The following is a 19,706-nucleotide window of genomic DNA, read 5'->3' on the forward strand; positions in this document are numbered from 1 at the left end:
AATATGCAAAGTTATTTATTCAATTAGTGCAAGAAAAAGGAATTTTCTACTGAATTAGTTGTAATAGCTTTTAAAAGTCATAAGAGTAAAATACTTGCCCATGGTGGTTTTTTGTTTTTTGTTTATTTATTTGTTTGTTTGTTGTAGTAAAAACTTGGTATTCCTAGATTTTTAATGAGCCCTGATTTCTGAGTAGAAATCACTTTCTTTTCTCAGAGTAGCTGCATCTCTGTTGCAAGGGTTTAATACCATTGGTTTGGGTAGGTGGAGGGCCTGGCTCCAGATGCAGTTGGATTGATTGATAAATACCACTTGCTATTCCTGGAAGCCTGGTGCATAATGTTATTTTGAAGCTAGCTTTTGTAGTATGTATACTAGTGAATGTTTTTGTGTCAAAAGCCCCTCCTTTGTTTTTCTTTTTTTTCTTTTTAGTTTTTATGAAAACATTTTCTGTCAAATTGTTTTCCATAAAGAGTGTTCTTGTTAATTTTATAGGTAGAACACTCTGATGGGGTGTTGAGCAAATTATCACTTAATGCTTTCTCAGCCTTGAAAGTTCAGCTACTCTTTTGGTAATTATTCATAGTTTGTTGTTGTACAAAATCCAACTTAACCAAAAGTGAAAACATGGAATTTAGTTTACGTGATTTTATGTGCACACTAATTAAAAACTCCTTTGCTGAATGAATGTTGGTATATAAATGTGAGGAAGCTTATTTCGTTATGGTTATAAGATCCAACACAAAGCACATAAATAAAATAAATAGCATGTTGTCTTTATCTCCAAAGGCATTATATTGTACTTCTAGCAAGTGCGCCCACGGAAAAGCAGCGTCTAGAATGGTGAGTAGTAAGAGGAGGCTTTCCCCAAGTGAACCTGATAGATAGCTCAGGGCACAGGCATGGGGGGGGGGCATCTGTTCCTAAAGAAGCCTGAACATTCACCTCGTCAGAAAGGCCCACAGCTCATTTCCTGACTGTACTTTGGTGTTTGGCTTAGCTTGCTGATATTTGCTCCTGGGATATCTCTTGTAACTTTATAGTTGGATGAAGTTGCCTAGTTCTTTTGTTCATCCAGTTTGGCATTTTTTTTGGTAGATCCGAAGTCTCTTAGTTTTATCTTTAGAGGAATAGTTTGATCATTTGAACTGCTTTGGTATGTGTATTACATACAATATTTATATTACCTTTTTAAACGGAACCTTGCTTTGCATATGAATATTTTTTAATAGACTCTGTTGTTAATATTAATGACGTTTGTCCAGGGTGGGCTTGGTGGAATCAAAAATCCGCATCCTGGTTGGAAGCTTGGAGAAGAATGAGTTTATTACACTGGCGCATGTGAACCCCCAGTCATTTCCAGCCCCCAAAGAAAATCCTGACAAGTAAGCATGTTTCTAATTGAATCCCATTTCCCTCTTTTTTCAACTTAGTTGTAGATGCTTTTATCTTATAGACAGGTTGATTTTGGTTTTGTTTTTTTGTTCTTTTTTTTGTTTTGTTTTGTTTTTTGTTTGTTTGTTTGTTTGTTTGGTTTTTTTTTGTTGTTTTTTTTTTTTTTGTTTTTTTTTTGGTTTTTTGAGACAGGGTTTCTCTCTGTGTAGCTTTGTGCCTTTCCTGGAACTCACTTAGTAGCCCAGGCTGGCCTCGAACTCTCAGAGATCCGCCTGTCTCTGCCTCTCAACTCTCAAGTGCTGGGATTAAAGGCGTGCACCACCAACGCCCGGCTGATTTTGATTTTTGAGACAGGGTCTTGCTTACAGCCTAGACTGGCCTGAAACTTAAGATCCTCATGTTTCAACCTGGACCTTTGTGTGTTTACAGGTATATGACACCATTTCTGGCTATAGGGAGACTGTAGCTGGCTTTGCTGTTTGCTGATGATGTATCTGCAGCTTACTGGGGTTTTGTTGTTGTTGTTTATTTGTTTGTTTTGGTAAAAATCCAGATATACTCTTGACTGTATATCTGAAGTTTGATTTTTAATTTGCTGACGTTTCTTTGCTTCTGGGTATAACTTTTGTAAAGGAATGTGCCTTAGTTGTCTTCCTCTTTCCTGGTTTATTATATTTAGGTAGAGCATAAGCCTTGCTGATTATTAAGTTGGTATTTATATTAGTGTTTTTCCTGATCAGAAGTATTAAAGACTTTGTTGAGAAGAATTTGTTTTCTCCAGTAATAGTTTCTGCTGATGAAGTACCTTATCTAATTAGGTATTAATACTCCTTTCTAGTACAGTTTTGAGTATTTTTCAACGTTCCTTCAGTTTTAGCCAATAGTTGTAGGCTGTTCTCTCTATATCAAACATCTATATTTGCTCTTTTTTTTATTTTAAAGGGAATATATTTTCTTTAAATACCTGATTCATGATGGAATGTGGACTATTGCAAAGATGGGTAAATGTTTGAAAACAGGCTCACCTTTTTGTTTAGGGTCTTAGAAGTCGATGATGCTTTCATTGGTGCTGTTTTACATTTGGAAATTAGAACATTGAGTGATAAAGCACAGGTTAAGGGTCACTTGAGTTTGCTCTTAATTTAGAGTATTCTGGTGAAATAAACTTGACTTTCCTCCTTTGGGTTCACATAAAGGAATTGTTTGAATTTGGTTTTTGAGATAGGGTCTTGTATATAGCCCAGTCCAGCCTCAATCTGGTGGTCTTCCTGCCTCAGTTTCCAAAGTGCTGACATTACAGGTATGTGTTAACCACACAGTGCTATTTAGAACGTATGGATTTGCGGGGAGAGGGCAGCTGGTATTTTTTGAGACAAGGTCTCACTGTGTAGTCTTGGCTTATTCTGGAACTCACTATGTAGACCAGGCTGGCCTCAAACTCACCAAGATCTACCCGCCTCTGTCTCCCAAGAGCTGTGATTAAAGGTGTGCACCATCATCCCTGGCAAAAGTACAAGTTTTTATATGTAGAAAATCCTGGGGGTTTGTTGTTGTTTTGTTGTTCCAGACTTTCCCAAAAAGCATGCTTCCTTCCTGTACTCTTTTAAACACATTTAACAAATATGAATACTTTAGACTCATTACAAACAACAAAAGTAGATTATAGTCTGGGAAGTTTGTGTGGTAGTGGCTTAGATAATGGGTGGGGGGATAGGCATGTTTGATTGGGTTTTGTCTTAGAATTTCCCATATACCTCGCTTGCCTAGGTTGTCACCCTGTTGTTGGCCACACTCTCCTGAATTCTAATGGCCTGTTGTAATGTTCTTTGCAGGGAAGAATTTCGCACAATGTGGGTGATTGGGTTAGTGTTTAAAAAAACTGAAAACTCTGAAAATCTCAGTGTTGACCTCACCTATGATATTCAGTCTTTCACAGATACAGGTATGTCTGCTTGAATAATGAATGTTTAAATGTTTCTTGATGTACATAATTAGTAGTGCTCTTTCTAGTGAGTGAGTGTTGAACAATGACCATTAACGTAATCTTAATGGATTCAGTATGTAGTATAAAAAACTTCCGTGTGTTGAGATAGGCCTCAAAGTTTGGTAGGACATTTTAAATTTTATTTGGCCACAGTTCATTTGAGACAAGAAACAACCTACTTCAGTCATCTTGAAGCTTGGAAATTGATGAAGCTGAAATTTTGGTAACTTGAAGACATTTAACTTACGCTATATTAGATAAAGTGAGTATTAACTCATGGACAGGAAACTGGGTAATTATGTCTATAAATCAAGTGAGCTTGGATCCTTAGGTAAAGATGAGATGCTTTAGTTAAAAGCCTTTAAGTGGTGGATAGTATTGTCAAAATCTTCGTGATTGTGTGTAGATGTGAGCCCTACAGGGACACCAGTACATCTTCCTCTTCCAAACATCCCTGTCTTGAAAACAACAAAAAAAATTTGTGAGAATTTATGTGTATGGGTGTTTTGTATACATGTATATGTGTGCACTTTGTGTGCCTGGTGCCTGCAAAGGCCAGAAGAGGGTGTCAGAGCCCCTGAAACAATATGGATGGTTGTAAGCTGCTGGGTGGGTACTGAAAACTGCTGAGCCATCTCTAGCCCCAGAATCATCTCTAGCTGAGTCTTGCTGTGTGTGTTAGGAATTTAGGGGTTTACAGGTGAGGCATATGACCTTAACCATGTCCTCTTCCCCCTTGGCTTCTGTGGTTCCTGCTTAGGGTGTGTGGTGCTTGGTGTTTTTCTTCCTGAAATATTATTTGTCCCAGGTACTATCAGTTCATCCTTGGGCTAAAGTCATTTGGTTTTTGGCATAGGGTTTGCTTTGTAGCTTAGGTTGTCGTCCTAGGACTAAACCTGTACCGTATTTCTGTCCGTCCCCTGTTCCTCCTTTCTTCATAGTCCTTCTCTCCACCTGACTGAACAGCCTACCTTAACCCTGTTCTCTGCTCCCCACTGCATTCTGCAGCTTACTTGTACTGTTTCTGCTCTCAGCCCTACAACACAGTTTAGAGTTGTGCAACCAGTGTTTGCTGGACCACCTGACTTAATTTCCCCCTTTTTTGCTCCATCTCCTACCTCTGCCTCTGGAGTGCAAGTGGTTTTAAGATTTTATTTAAATTATTTGTATCTGTGTGTAGAAGTGTGTTTGAGAAGCTACAGGTGCTCATGGAAAGGGTGTTGGATCCCCTGAAGTTGGAGTTACAGGTGATTGTGAGCTGCATACATGGGTTCTGGAATCCAAACTGAGGTCCTCTGCAGGCCCAACACTGATAACAGCCAAGTGTCTCCAGCCCCACATGGCTTGTGAACTGTCTTCAGTATGGCTCCTTTCTGTTGACCTTTGCTGTGTTGCAGATGGTGTTTATTAGGATTAAAGTCTGAGACTAGGTGGCTAATGGAGATAGGTACAGTTGAGCAGAATACTTTGAATTCTGATGTTTCCTAAACAGTTATTCTTGATGTTTATTAGCATCAAGTGGTTCTCAACCTTCCTAATGCTTTACCTTTTAACACAGTTCCTCCTGCTGTGGTGATACCTAAGCATAAAGCTATTTTGTTGCTATTTCATAACTAATTTTGCTACTGTTAAGATTCATAATGTAAATATGTGGTGCAACCCCCAAAGTGATCACAACCCACAGGTTGAGAACCACTGACCTAGAGAGCTAGTATGCTAAAGAATTGAATGTGCATTTGCTCTTTGTTACATACATGACCATACATACCATTGGATTGCATCACACTAGGGGCAGGTGGTAGGAAAGGCTCCTCACTTATGTTACTTTCTTCTGAATGAGTTTAAATCGGCCCTTAGTAAGTAAAATGTTTGTGGTTTTTGTAACCATGTCTGGTTGTGTAGTTTATAGGCAAGCAATAAACAGCAAGATGTTTGAGCTGGATATGAAGATTGCAGCAATGCATGTGAAAAGAAAGCAACTCCATCAATTGCTGCCTAGTCATGTGCTTCAGAAAAAGAAAAAGGTGAGCTAGAAAGGAAGCCAACAGCACCACCAATACTGTGCTTTGTGCACTTTGCCTGCAGTGTTTTGGAACACATGTTCATGTGGTGTAACTAGAAATTTATATATTGTGCTGGATTTGGTGCTTGCCTGTAATTCCAGCTGCTTGGGAGGAAGTGGGGAAGTTGAGACAGGAGGATTGTCTGAGCTTGGGGACTAAGGCAAACATGGGCAACATGACTTCTTTTTCTTCCTTCTTTTTAGTGTTTAGACAAGATTTCTCTGTGTAGCTCCCACTGTCATGCAGCTTGTTCTGTAGACCAGAGTGGCCTCGGACTCAGAGATCCTCCTACCTCTGCCCTTTGCCTCTGGAGCCCCAAGATTAAAGGTGTGCTCTACCATGCCCTTTTCTTTGTGACCTTCTCTTTAATAAGAGTGCTAAAAACAGCAATACCTTGGTCCTGTCGAGGCCATCATCAGTGTCCAGCTTACAGAGACTTTGTACTGATTGATGTACCTTTGTTTATAGTCCTGAAGATGGTTCACCTACTTTTCTATTCTAGTTTTAAATTTATACTGTGTAAAAGTATATACATATCATTTTTTAGTAAAAGGGGGGGACCTGTAGGGCCCTGTCCCCCCCCCCCCCATTTTGGGTAACTGTTGCATTGCTTGCTGACCTTGACCTTGATATCCTCCCTATGCTAATTCCCTGGGAGATTCCACCCTCCTGAATGCTATGTACCCAGCATATTGGGCATTAACAGCTTAGATGCAAGATTGTAAAACATAAGCGGGCTTGGGGATTTAGCTCAGTGGTAGAGCACTTGCCTAGCCTGGGGTTCGATCCTCAGCTCCAAAAAAAACATCAGAAGCGAACTTCTGCCCTCTGGGGTTCTCCCATTGTGATGTAAGCCTGTATTTAAGACCTCCTCCCTCCTTCAATAAACAGCATTCAGCATTCAAAAAAAAAAAAGAAGAAGAGGGGGTCAAGACCATGATGGGGAAACCCACAGAGACTGCTAACCGGTGCTAGTTGGAGCTCACTGAGTCTGGAGTGACAGCTTGGGAACCTGCATGGGACTGAACTAGGCCCTCTGAATGTGGGTGACAGTTGTGTGGCTTGATCTGTTTGTCGGGTACCTGGCAGCAGGACCAGGACTTATCCCAGGTGCATGAACTGACTTTTTGGAGCCCATTCCCTGTAGTGGGATACCTTGCTCAGCCTTGATACAATGGGGAGGGGCTAGGCTCTCCTTCAACTTGGTATGCCAGACTTTGTTGACTACCATGGGAGGCCTTACCCACTCTGAGGAGTGGATGGGGATAGAGTGGGAGGGAGGTGAGGAGGAGGGAGAAAGGGAGGGAGGGGGAACTGGGGTTGGTATGTAAAATGGAAAAAAAAATAATAAATAAATATATTTTTTTTAAAAAAATTTTTTTTAAAGTTAAAAATATATACACTTAAGTATTCACTTCTTTTTTTCTTATCAGATCTGTAGGTAAGAGGTACATGACTTGTTCATGAGTGCTTTTCAGTAGAAATCATGTAAATTTGAGTGCCTAAAGACATTTAAATTACTTTTCTTGGCTGCAGCATTCAACAGAAGGAGTCAAGTTAACAGCTCTGAATGACAGCAGCCTTGACTTGTCTATGGACAGTGATAACAGCATGTCTGTGCCTTCACCCACTAGTGCTATGAAGACCAGTCCGTTGAACAGTTCTGGCAGCTCTCAGGGGTAAGGAAAGAGCTGGGAGGGCATGAAGTGCTTGTTTTCACACTAAACACAATGGTGGATTCTCTGCTTACAGTCTTATTTTTATTCTAACTTTTGATTTTTATCTATCTTTTTAATTTTTTAATTTTGTTGTTGTTGATGTTTTGCCATGAGTGTTGTCCCCTGGAATGGGAGTTACAGACAGTTTTGAGCTGCTAGGTGGGTGCTGGGAATTGAACCCCGGTCTCCTGGAAGAACAGTCAGTGCTCTTAACCTCTGAGCCAACTCTCCAGCCCTCTAAATTGATTGATTGATTGATCAATCAATCAATTAATTAATTTTGGTTTTTTGAGACAGGGGTTCTCTGTGTAGCTTTGTGCCTTTCCTGGAACTCACTTGGTAGCCCAGGCTGGCCTTGAACTCTCAAGGCGTGAGCCACCTTTTTTTTTTTTATTTTTAATTTATTTTTAATAGTATTTTGTTGTAGTTGCTCTGCCTTGTCCCTAGCCCCCTCTTTTATCTCCTTTGATTTTTTTTTTTTTTTTTTTTTTTTTAGTAGCAGTATTAAGTTTTAGTCTGAGGGCAGTGGAGGGCAGTGGTTTTTTTTAGTTTTGTCCCTACTGTTTGTACTTGAGTTTGACTTTGTGGACCAATATGCCTTGGTTTATGACTGTTGGTGCCTTTATCCTTCCAGGGTTACCTCTTGAAGAGCCAACAGGGCCAAAGCAGCTTGTGTCTGTCTAGACCTGCTTTTTTATCTCTGATAGTTTGTCTGAAATCCTATTGGTGTTAGAGAAGGTTAAATGCTTGCTCTGAGTGATTTTGGGAGGAAGAAGCAGGTAGATCTCTGTGAGTTTGAGGCCAGGCTGGTCTACATATTGAGTTCCAGGACAACCAGGGCTACACAGAGAATCTCTGTCTCCAAAAACAAAAAACAAACAAAAAATGGTAATGTAATAATTACTTGAGCAGATAAGTTGAAATAGGAGAGTAGAGAAGTGATTTTTCTGAGATGAAGATGTACCTGGATCTAAGACATGGAGACTTGCCCAGTGATGAAATAGCAGGAGTAGGCAGGGCTTACACTCATCTTCCTAGAGTCATTTGATTAGTCCTGACTGGTGACTTTGTTCATGAAATACTAAGTAAGGACACTGCAGAGAGACCAGAGCCTTAAAAAGGGTTTAAAATAAAATAGTAGAATAGCTTCTTGAGTCTTTATTGTGTACCTGAGCCAGTAAATGAGCTTTAGGGTTTCTTCATATCTATAGGTTTCCATTTGCAGACATTTCTCAGACCTTTTTTTTTCTTACTCCTTTTTATAGTAATCTGTCACACTCAAAGAGAAGATACTTTAGGACCAAGATAGTCATTAATCATGTTAGACAGTTTCCAGATTAATACGGAGTCTAGTTAAATACGTGTACTCTCACTGACAGATTAAATATTCCTCTTAACTGTCCATATTTAAAATGCAGAATAGCTTCATCATTTTTGTTTTTAGAAGCTACTCTTTTTATATGAAGTGTATGCCATATTTATGTTTATACTGCTATATGTATTTTATATGCTTTTTAATTGTTCCAAAAGCATGGGAATCTTTAAAAAAAAAAAAAAGAAACAGATCTGTAGCATATGTTAACATTTATAATTGATTTTAAGTTTTTCTGATTGACCTCTCCTTCCCCCTTTTTCCTTTCCTTCCCTTTCTGTTTCCTGTTTTAGCAGAAACAGTCCTGCTCCAGCTGTGACCGCAGCATCTGTGACCAGCATCCAGGCTTCTGAGGTTTCTGTGCCACAAGCAAATTCCAGTGAAAGCTCAGGGGGTAAGAAAAAAGTTTTGAATTTTGTTTATATGAGTGTCCCTGTTTGTCTATATGTGCACTATGTATGTAGTGTTCTCAGAGGTCAGAAGAAGGCGAAGACCTCACATCCCCTGAAATTGGGAGTTAACAGATAGTTGTGAATCTCTTAACGTAAGTGCTGGGAACCAAACTCTGGTCCTCTGCCATAGCAATGCATGTTCTTAACATCTGAGCCATCTCTTTCCCCCACCCCCTTTGTTTGTTTTTGAGGCAAAGTTTTAGTTTAGCCCAGGCTAACCTCCAACCTTATGATCCTCTTAATGCTACCTACCCCTTGTGTTGTGAGGTTACAGGTGTGTGCTTGGTACTTGGCTTTTAATAGCACATCTGAAGTTATTCACGCAATGAGTTAGGAGGAACAGGCTTTCTTTGTAACTTGATGTGTAATGATTTTAGTTTATATGCTCATATCTTTACTGTTTAGGTCCATCGAGCGAAAGCATTCCTCAAACTGCCACACAGCCAGCCATTTCTCCACCACCAAAGCCTACAGTCTCCAGAGTTGTCTCCTCAACACGTCTGGTAAACCCATCGCCTAGACCTTCAGGAAATGCAGCAACAAAAGTATCTAATCCTATAGCAGGAGTCAAGAGAACGTCCTCACCCCATAAAGAAGAAAGTCCGAAGAAAACCAAAACCGAAGAGGTATATGTGCATACATAATACAGGAAAATATAGGTGTGGCAGCCCAGGGTCCCCCTGCTGGTGGGGACTGCTTTCAGGAAGACCCTAGGGCATCTGTAGGGCTCTTCGCTGCAGCTGGGCTTCACTGCACTAGGGCTCCCACCTTTCCAGCTCTGGGTAGCTGCCACATCTGGCAGTAGTCTGAAATACCCAGTCTATTCTAATTTATTATTCTCTAGTGACTGCTTAATTTGTGCTGACTTTTTATGGCTCTTGGACAATGTTTTGCCTTTATCTCAGATAGAGTTTTATATTGTAATTGGTGGCAAAGGGTGATTGAGCACTAGCTGACTACTAGGGATTCCTGGGGAGGGAACTTAGAGTCCACTCTGTTTCTGAGCTGCAGCCCTCCTCCTGCAGGGTTTACTCTAACTCAGCAAGTTGCAAAGGCAGATTAGTTTAGGGCCACCAATCTCCAGGAAGCCTCTCATCAGTGTTTAACAGTCCGGTCAAACCAACATTGAGATGCAAGTAGTGTTAGGAAACACCAGGACATTGTGTCAACTGCTTGAGTCCTTGAGTGGTTTGTAGTCCTGGAGATGGGCGTGCCACACAAGCACTTCTGTAGCATCAGTCTCAAAGTAACGTGGTTTTGTTATGCTCTCCAGAGTTACTCTCACGTTTTCACTCTTTAGTAGGACAGTTACTTTAGTAGTAGCAGTCTCCAGTCACCTGTTTCATGGTGAATTCTGCTCTAGAGTTTGTTATTTAGAAACTTCCTTAGAATAGAAGAAAGAATCCAAGTTTCTCTTGAGTCCATTACACTTGGATCACTACTGGTAAAATGTTTCTAATCCCATGCCTTTGTTTTAGATAGACATATTTACAATTAATGGAGTTACTTAAATGTTGTTACTCAAGTTGCTGATTAGAATGAAGAGATTAGAACATATAAGATAGGTTCTGAGAACTGATGGGTTTGTGGTGGGGTAGGTTTATTCTTGTTCTTTGGTATGTGGTGCTGGGATGTAATCAAAGGCCTTAGGTATACTAGGCGGGGCCCTCCTACTAAATTAATCCCTAACCCTTTTGGAGTGTTTTTATTTGACTCCTGCCTTAGTCTCCTAAGTGCTGGGTCTTGTTATTTGTTTGTTTTAGGTAGCCATATTAAAGACCTCTTGATACTGTGCATCAGAGCTCTTCTAGGAGGTGGGTTTAGAAATTGGCTTTTGAGGCAGTCTCAAAAATAGTACTTCAGGTGGTGGCGGCACATACCTTTAATCCCAGCACTCAAGAGGCAGAGGCAGATGGATCTCTGAGTTTGAGGCCAGCCTGGTCTACAGAGCTAGTTCCAGGACAGCCAGGGCTGCTACATAAAGAAACCCTGTCTTGAAAAACAAAAAACCCTGAAAACCAATGCTTCAAACTGGCCTCAAATTTAGGGTAATCTTCCTGTTTCTGCTTCCTTAATATGGCAATTATAGATGTGAATCATTGTGCCTGACAGATTTTTAGATACCTTTTTACCTTCATAAGAGAGTCTGAGTTCTGTGTCTGATCTCCTTGTGGTAAGCAGCACTTTGAGCATCCCCAACATGCTTGCCACTCTGTAGTTGCAGTGATGTTTGTGCTCACTGATCTAGGGAAGCCATCGGGGTATAAAAGTGTTACATTTGGTTACAAAATGGTCCTTAGGTGCATCTATATGTTCACAATATAGCTACAGGTCTAATGAGCTCATCCACTCTCTTTGCCTTCAGTTTAGCCTTTTACATTTACTCTTTTTTTTTTTTTAAGTAAGGCCTTACTCTAGCCCTGGTTGGCCTGGAACTCACTATGTGGTCCAAACCAGCTTCAGACTTGTGATATCCCTCAACCTCTGAGTGCTGAGATTATAGGCGTGATCTTCCATGCCTGGCCGCCTCTTCTCAGGCATGATGACTTCTTTAGAGCAAAATTCATTGAGTGTTACTGTTACTTGCTGGAATTGTATATTAGAATTTTTAAGAACACATCTGGAGCAGAACAGGGTGGACACGCCTTTAATCCTCTGAGTTCCAGGACAACCAGGGCTGTTTTACAGAGAAACTTTGTCTGAAAAAATAAACAAACAAATAAAAACAGAAAAACCACATCTGTGCAAGAGAATATGAGCAAAGTCAGATTAGGCTACTTGATGCTATGATGTCCCTGATGACCTCACTGCTTAAAAATATCCTCTTGTTTAAACATGGGGCCAAATAAAGGTAAGATGTTAAAATTACTTGGTGTCTTTTAAATGTCCTTTAAAAGACAAGCTTCCTCTTTTTTTCTTAAATGTTTTTTTACTTTATAAATTTTCTCAGTCAGAATTTTATTGGCAGAATTTAATTGACCCAGTCATAGAACTTTCTAAAGTATAGGAGGATGGAGGATGTTGCTCACTTTGTGGGCTGGTTGCATTTCCCAATGAAAGCTGTTGACACTCAATGTCTCTTGCACTTACAAAACTAATTTTAGTTAAAAGTACTTAGCCCAGCATCTCATCATACTGAATTAGTATGTCTATTATGGTATAACCCTCTCTATGGGTCATTTGTTCTCTGTTGATGTATTGAGCATGATGGTACATGCTGTAGTTTCAGCAATCAGTGGAAAGAAATAGGAGGCCAGCGTGGCCTTAATAGTGAGGCCATCTCACAAACAAAACTCAGATGGGAATAGTCAGTGGTCTTTGTCAGGTCAGGTATATAGGAGGCGTTTAGATGCTATGAGGTTCAGTCTGTATATTGTATCCTAATAAAGTAAACATGGTAAGTGTGTTCTATTATATTATGACTAAATTAAGACACATACATACTTAAAAAGTTTTTAAAAACTTTTTTGTATGTGGTACTGGGAATTGAACTAGACTATTTGCATATATGGACTCATCGTATTCCCAAGCCTTTAAAACTTTTGTGTATGGAAGATTTTAAATACTTAGAAAAGTAATAAGTGTACTGTTACATTATTGTCACCCAGTCTCAGCCGTTAACTACTGACCAGCCTTGTTTCATTACAGCCTTTCTTCATTCAGGTATCTGGTTTCAGTCATTAAGTATTTGAATGTGTGTTTAAAAATTAGGACATATAACAGGCATAGCAGTGTATGTATCAAAAGGAGAGCAATAATAATTCTAAAGAGTGACATTTAGTATTTGTATCGTTATAGAAAATGATTGTTTCCAACTTTTGTGTAAGAAATAAGACCATTACTAAAATTAGTTTTTACTGTATTGTTCCTTTTTTATTTATAAGTCACCTGTGGTTTCTTTGCTTTTTAAAAATTTTTCTTAAAATATTAGGGACTATGAAATGCAAGGACCCAGTACCATGTGAAAAGCCTGGCATGGTGGCACATGTTTGGCTTCCCAGTACCAGGGGGCAGATGGTCCCACTGAGGAGATTCTGCCTCATTAAACAAGGTAGATGGCTCAGGAGGAACTGCACCTGAGGTTACCCTCTGGCCTTCATGTGCACACTTATGCACATGCACCTGTGCACATGTATAATAAATAAAGCTGCGAAAATAGTGTTAGCATAGTCTTTAAGACCCAAGGAGGACCTTACTTAGGCCCTGCATTCTTTTCAAATATTGATGCTCTACTGGGAAAGGGTGTGTGTTTCTGGAGTAGTTATGCTTGGACAAGTTAAAGGAAGGTTCTGTATAAAATTTCTTGGTCATTTGGTATATTAGTAGGCACAATGAGCTTACTTCACTGGGGATCCTGCTGTTCTCATTCTGAGGGTTGTTTGATCAGGGAACCATATTTTCCTTAGGAAAAGTATTTCATGAGCTTTGTGGTTTGGGGAATGTACTTTATGTGATGGGGATTGACAAAAAACAGTTTTTATCATGTTTAAAAATCTTGGTGCTTGCTTATTAAAGCTAAGTTAAATTACTTACTCTCAAAAGCCCCTTTAAAGAGACCTGTGATCTATTTTAAGACTATTTCATCTTTATAGGTTTGAAAATTTTTTATAAATTAAAGCGTTAATTGGCATATAATCTAAATTTTTCATTTTGGAGAATAAAGCTTTTTTTTTTAAAAACAGGATGAAACAAGTGAAGATGCTAACTGTCTTGATTTGAGTGGACATGATAAAACAGAAACAAAGGTATACTAACTTAGCCAACTCTTGGGTAGAAGTGCAGACATGGTGAAGGTGCCTGTTGCTGTTGCACTGTTTCTTCACTGGAGTGTGTGGGGTTCTCTTAGCACTGTCTTTAAAGACCTGTTGGTTTCTTTTTAATGTCAGTTCATGCCTGAAACTGGCAGTAGAGCAGTCTGTAAGACAGGAACTTAGAGAAGGTAAGACAGTGGTGTGGGTTTGTGTCACTTGACAGTACAGCAAGTGTGGGCTGGGGAACGTGGGGCAATAAGGGCAGGGGGTGGGGGTATGCTTTTCACTCAAGAGATGCTAACCTTTGGAAGCACTACTTGCTTGATGGCTTGTCATTCAAGGCAGTCCATGAGACTTTGACGTCCACTCTTGGGTCTGACAGGGTTTGTTGAGAAAAATGGTTTTCAGCTGTCATTGGCTTGAATGAGGTAGATAATGAGGAAGAGATTGGTTGTGATCAAACTGAAAGACTGAGAATGATGTATTTTTAAAAGTTGAAATATGCCCAAGGCTTAACTTTTCCTATTTAGCCAAATCCCCATAAAGAATATGTTAATAAGTATTCTTTTGCTGTCTTTCAAGCTTTGTGTATATGCATGTGTACCAATGCCTTTTATTTTCTGTTTATAATGCACTTTGCAAACCAAGAAAATACATTTATGTTATATAATCTGCAGAATGACTGCACTGGAAATTTTTTTTAATCACACCTAACTAGTTGCTTCTTATTGGCAGTTGTTCCCATTAAAAACAAGTTTGCACCTTCCCACTGCAGCATTGCGGTATTGTAAATACCTGCCATTCAGTTATGCTTTTTAATGCATTTTTAAGAACTTGATACATGTTCCAGACTTCCTCCATTCTTGGTGTTCATGTCTCTTTTGCCCTTTTCAGTTTCATAGGGAAAGTAGTGATGTTTCCTGCTTTCATATTTCAGAAATAGGTTTTTAGTCTGCACTTTCATGTGTGTGTGTGTTTTATACACTACTTGAGAGTGAAGCTGCCATGGGATGACACAGTTCACCAGGTGTTGACTGATGACATTCATTCATGGCAGAACTGATGCTTGATTGAGGAGGGTAGGAGAGACCGGAAGGAAAGGACAGTTGGCTACTCTAGTTACAGATGTGGGGCAGTTTTTGTGCCTCTGAGTAATTTTATTTACTAACATTATGCATTTTCTCCCCACATAGTTAAGAACTTTCTTTGGGTTTATGTTCTGTTAATTATTGTCTGGGTAACATTTCTGAAGTACCTGTGTATACCTTTAATTAGTACTTGTTAAAATGTCCAAGTTAGAGCTATTTGGGAATTATGAGCTATTTTGACCACACCTTATAGTTTATATCTGAAATGGGGAAATGACCTATAACAGGGCTTGATGACACACTGTGATGTAATGTAAGTACATCTCTCTCTCCACCTTCCATTCCCTAATTTGTCTTCTTTATTAGCCCATTTATACCCTTTGATTTTTATTTACTTATTTTTTTAAACGTTCTCTTCCCCTCTCCCCATCCTTTGTCTCCCAGGAACAAGTTGATATGGAGACAAGTGCGATTCAATCAGAAACTGTTCCGGCCTCGGCTTCTCTTTTGGCCTCTCAGGTACTAAGTGCAAAAGCAAGGTGCTATTAGAGTAGTATATTGATTTAAAATGAGTGTTCATGCTTGACTGTTCAAGTTTTGTTTGGGAAGTAGTTACTTGAAGACTGTAATAGGTTTCCTGTAGTTTAAATGCAGGCAGACGCTAGATTTGGAGCTGCTACTCTGAGCTGTTAGGATGTTCTGTCCAGCTCAGAGTTGTCGTATACACTGGCATCCCAGCTGCTGGGAGGCTGAGTCAAGCTTCAGGGGCTGAGACTATCCTGAGTTCTGTGTAGTGAGACCCCATCAAAGGAAAAGGAGGCAGCTGTAGCACCCCATTACATGGCACATCTTTCAGACCCTCTACTGTTGTGTTTGTGATGATATGGCTGTCTATTTATAGGTCAAAAACTGACAGTGGAAACAGAACAAAAAATGGTTATGGCCTTGTTGCCCAGGCTTCTAGAGGTTTTCATTCTACTTCATTTGTTCATTACTTAAGCATGGGTGGGTTTTGAGTCAGGGTCTCTCTATGTAGCCTAGGAGCTCCTCATCTGCCTTTGGGTCCCTGATCTTTTAATTTTTAAGGTGTGTTCTATCTCATTTTGGTTTTAGTACAGATGTTATTTATTCAGTATACACAGCACACAACTCTAATCAATTCGTGCTAGTGTTCTACTGTGATAGTTCCTTATCTTCATAGATTTGCAAACCTTCATTTTGTTTCTGAAACAGTTATTTATTTATTTATTTATTCTTGAATCCCTTTAAACTGAAGCAAAACAACACCAGAATCTAGGTGAAACTCGGGCACAAAAATCAGTGTTTTCTTGAAGTACTACTAAGTGGATTAACTGAGCAGTGTCCCTGAGCCAGATGCCACCCATGATGCTCTGCTGTGGCTCAGTTGTGTGGTCATGGAGAACATACTCTTCTTGAGTGTTAACGTCCACAATGTACTGCTGTCACAGTGTTCTGCTCAGTTTCTGAGATAATTTTATTTCTAGACCCTTTCATCAACTAAAATATATGAGAGGTAGCTAAAATAACATGAGAAGTGTGCCTTGTATTGATACTCAGACACATTTACCATTCAGCTGCTTGTTTTTGCATTTTGTAGTACTGAGAACATCCTCACAGCATGGCAAGCCATTGGTGTTGCCTTTTAAAGAAATTTTTTTTTATCAGTAGAGTTTTCATTCAAATGAAAGAATTTATAAATCAGTCAAAGAAAAAAACCACTTCAATTATGCTGCTTTTTAAAAATGCATCTTATGTCCTGTGGTGATATGGAAGGACTTGTTTCTGAGGAAATGGTAGTGTCTAAACACAACATTGCTACATCTTGAGGTAATTACAGATGAATTGGTACCATCTCCATTGCTTCAGAATAATCCAAGGTTAAAGGTCAGAGGAAGGTAGATTGACTTCAACTTAGCTGTTGCTGACACTGGGTGAGGAGGAGCACATGAGACTCATTGTCTAATGCTCTCAACTTGTATATCTTTGGAAACTTTTCATCAAACATTTTATGATTTATCTCTGTATTTTTGAATGTTAAAGATGCCTTGTGATATAATCTGTGTAATGCAGTTTTTTAAATTTCCTAAAAGTTGGCATAATTAATCAGTTGTATACAGTTAATTTTATAATTTATAGTGTCAGAAAAGAACTGCAAACGGCTGCTTCTGTGTTATCAGGTACATTTAAGTGTTCCTCCACATGAGGGCGCTCCAACACCTCTTCTTGTTAGAGCTGTTAGTAGCATAACTAAATACAGTCGAACATTAATTATTTTATAGGTGACTATTAGTGAAGCATTCTGAGATTTGCATTTGAAATTATTAGAAGAGCTTTTGATATATTGTGAAAATACTGTTAGTATTCATGCTATTTTGAAAATTTCTGCAAGTGTAGAATATATGTGATTGTACTAGTTATGTTTATTTGTATTACATGTTATACCATTTAGAATCACTTTTTTTATTATTTGAATACTTGCCTTTCATAATAAAGCTCCATCTTTTCCTAGAAAATAAAGCAGTGGGAAATACATCCCATTGTAAATTTCAATGTTTGAAATCATGATGTGTTCTTTGATTTCATTTTCAGAAAACATCCAGTACAGACCTTTCTGATATCCCTGCTCTCCCTGCAAATCCTATTCCTGTTATCAAGAATTCAATAAAACTGAGACTGAATCGGTAAAATCACCTCAGGGTCCATAAACAGTATCTGCCAACTCAACCTGTTGTCTTCAGATGCTAAAAAAAAAGAAAAGAAAAGAAAGAAAAACCAAGGAGAATGGAAGGTACAAGACTAGACATGACTGACAGTGGATTTAGGTTTTTGGTGACCTCCCTTACTTGGGCTCATCAGCACTTGATCAGAAGTCCAGGTTAGTATGCGAAGCCAGGAGTACTATTATTATTGTGTTAGCAACAGTTACATTAACTATTTCAGAAAAATTACTGCCTTTAAGAAGGAAAAAAAACAAAACAAAACCCTCAAGCTATGTTTGTATCCATAATTGACATCCAGATTGGGTTTATGTGTGATGCATTGTTTGGAAAAATTGCAATACAAACTGGCATAAGAATTCCATATTCTGATGATGCACTTTTATGTATTTTTTATTAGAAAGTAGAACTAATTTTAGATTTTTCAGCTTAATGGGTTTTCAATTTTTTTTTCCCCAAAGAATTTTCTTTACAATTAGTCTTTAAATTGGATACCTTGTGCTGCGGTATACTGCTCTGCCTCAGAGGACAAGAGGACACCTAGCTCCGTCCTTAAGAGGCAGCTATGACCCTTAGGGTCAGTTGTCAATGCTAGGGTATACTTTGGACACGGAAAGAAGAATTAGGAGATACTTGGTTTTGATGGGGTTATGATTAAGAAATATATATTCCTTTTATTTATAGAGTTGTTTTATAGTGCATACAAATCAGCAGTCAGCCAACAGTGTGGTCCTTGAGCTTTGTGAAGCTCTCTGTTCTTTTGCCTTCAGTCTGTTATCTTCAGAACAACAGAAGCTCTTCCTCTTCCCCCTTTTTTCTATTCTTTTTTCCCTTTTGCTTGTATGCACAAGGTAAGGCTTACTACACAGAAACCAGAATGCCAGTATTTTCCTAAGCCATGACATGAACCAGTGACCTGTGGCTCCATGGCACGGAGCACTAACTTTGGTCCCGTGGCTGGCACCTGAGAGTGACTGAGAGCCGTCCCTGCAAAGCATCTCCCAGGGACTGCTGCCCTTTGATCTGTAAGAGGAGTTTTGTGCACTCCACAGAACTCTGTCTTAGACAAATTGGTTTTCAATTTTAAAAGTGGGCAAAAAGGCATTTTCTTCCAGATTTTTAAACTAATTTTTATTTTTAACCAGTTTATCAAAATTTGTCAGTGAATTTTACATACAGAAATATTTTAAAAATCATTTCTAGCAAGCACCTGACATTTAGTCGGCTCTCCACTTTTGAATTTTTTTTTTTGTTCTATCTAAAAATTAGAAACCTCCTTTAAAGACAATAATTTCTCATAATTAAGTAGCAGAATTCTCGTCCATCTTTGTGACGTCTGAGGGATGCCAGATTTTGATAAATTTACTCTTTCTTAATCTGGATAAAGCAAACCTGTAGCAGCAGATCTTTGTGTGAGCATGGTTTTTGATCCTCTATTTCGCTGCATTCTATTACCCATTCATGCATTTTCATGTTCAACTGCAGTTACTTAAAACTCTTCCCTGTCCTGAATGAATTTCTGAAGTGGAGTATAGGCTTTCCCTAAGCTATGCAGTAATGAAGGCTTTCTTTGTAGCACTTACATTGTTTATAGACAGTATTTCTACTCTCCACCCTTGCTCTGCACTCCCCTTCCCTTCCTCCTCCCACCACTGAGTAAAGAAGACGGTCCGCTAACAGGTGACATGTAACGGTGTCCGTGTGTGTAGCTTCAGAGTTAGAGTGACATCACCAGGCACAGATTTAGTCTTGTCATTTTGTTTACACATTGAGGAAAAATTCAGTTTAATAAACGTTCCATGTAACTGCATCCAAGTTTCGCCAGGCTGGAGACGTGGATCTTTTCTGTGTAGTGACTTTTTAATTCTAGTTTTCATAACCTGGAGATCAGACTGTTGCTTTCGCATGATGTAAGTAGTGTCTCATGACTGGAGTTTGCTTTGTTTTATAGTATCTGTACTCCTTGTATTTTTCAAGAGCTATTTTGTAAACAGATGATGTATTTCTCCATTGAAAACACAATAAAAAAAAAAAAAAAAAACAGCACAATCCCACAGTTGGCTGGTTTCTTTTGACTGTGTCTCCTTCCCCTCCAGTGATGAAATTGGTTTACTTATAACTATGCAGTTTGGCCCCAAGTGAAGA

The 19,706-nt window shown here is 39.0% G+C and overlaps 1 protein-coding gene across 2 annotated transcripts in view; it reads left to right on the forward strand.

Annotated features, from left to right (window-relative positions):
- Window positions 1-17,719, forward strand: part of Papola (poly(A) polymerase alpha) — a 48,719-nt gene extending 31,000 nt beyond the window's left edge. Inside the window, exons 13-22 of one of the 2 annotated variants that reach the window (XM_036206306.1) lie at window positions 790-843; window positions 1,266-1,385; window positions 3,228-3,337; window positions 5,282-5,403; window positions 6,979-7,121; window positions 8,826-8,926; window positions 9,390-9,610; window positions 13,667-13,729; window positions 15,268-15,342; window positions 17,434-17,719. In XM_036206306.1, coding sequence (XP_036062199.1) covers window positions 790-843; window positions 1,266-1,385; window positions 3,228-3,337; window positions 5,282-5,403; window positions 6,979-7,121; window positions 8,826-8,926; window positions 9,390-9,610; window positions 13,667-13,729; window positions 15,268-15,342; window positions 17,434-17,529 — 1,105 coding nt within the window. In that variant the 3' untranslated portion in view covers window positions 17,530-17,719. The remainder of the gene's footprint in view (window positions 1-789; window positions 844-1,265; window positions 1,386-3,227; window positions 3,338-5,281; window positions 5,404-6,978; window positions 7,122-8,825; window positions 8,927-9,389; window positions 9,611-13,666; window positions 13,730-15,267; window positions 15,343-17,433) is intronic. The other variant, XM_036206307.1, reaches the window with a different exon arrangement.
- Window positions 17,720-19,706: the final 1,987 nt, after the last annotated feature.

The sequence above is a fragment of the Onychomys torridus genome, chromosome 14 (assembly GCF_903995425.1).
Source record: "Onychomys torridus chromosome 14, mOncTor1.1, whole genome shotgun sequence".
In the NCBI taxonomy this organism is placed as follows: domain Eukaryota; kingdom Metazoa; phylum Chordata; class Mammalia; order Rodentia; family Cricetidae; genus Onychomys; species Onychomys torridus.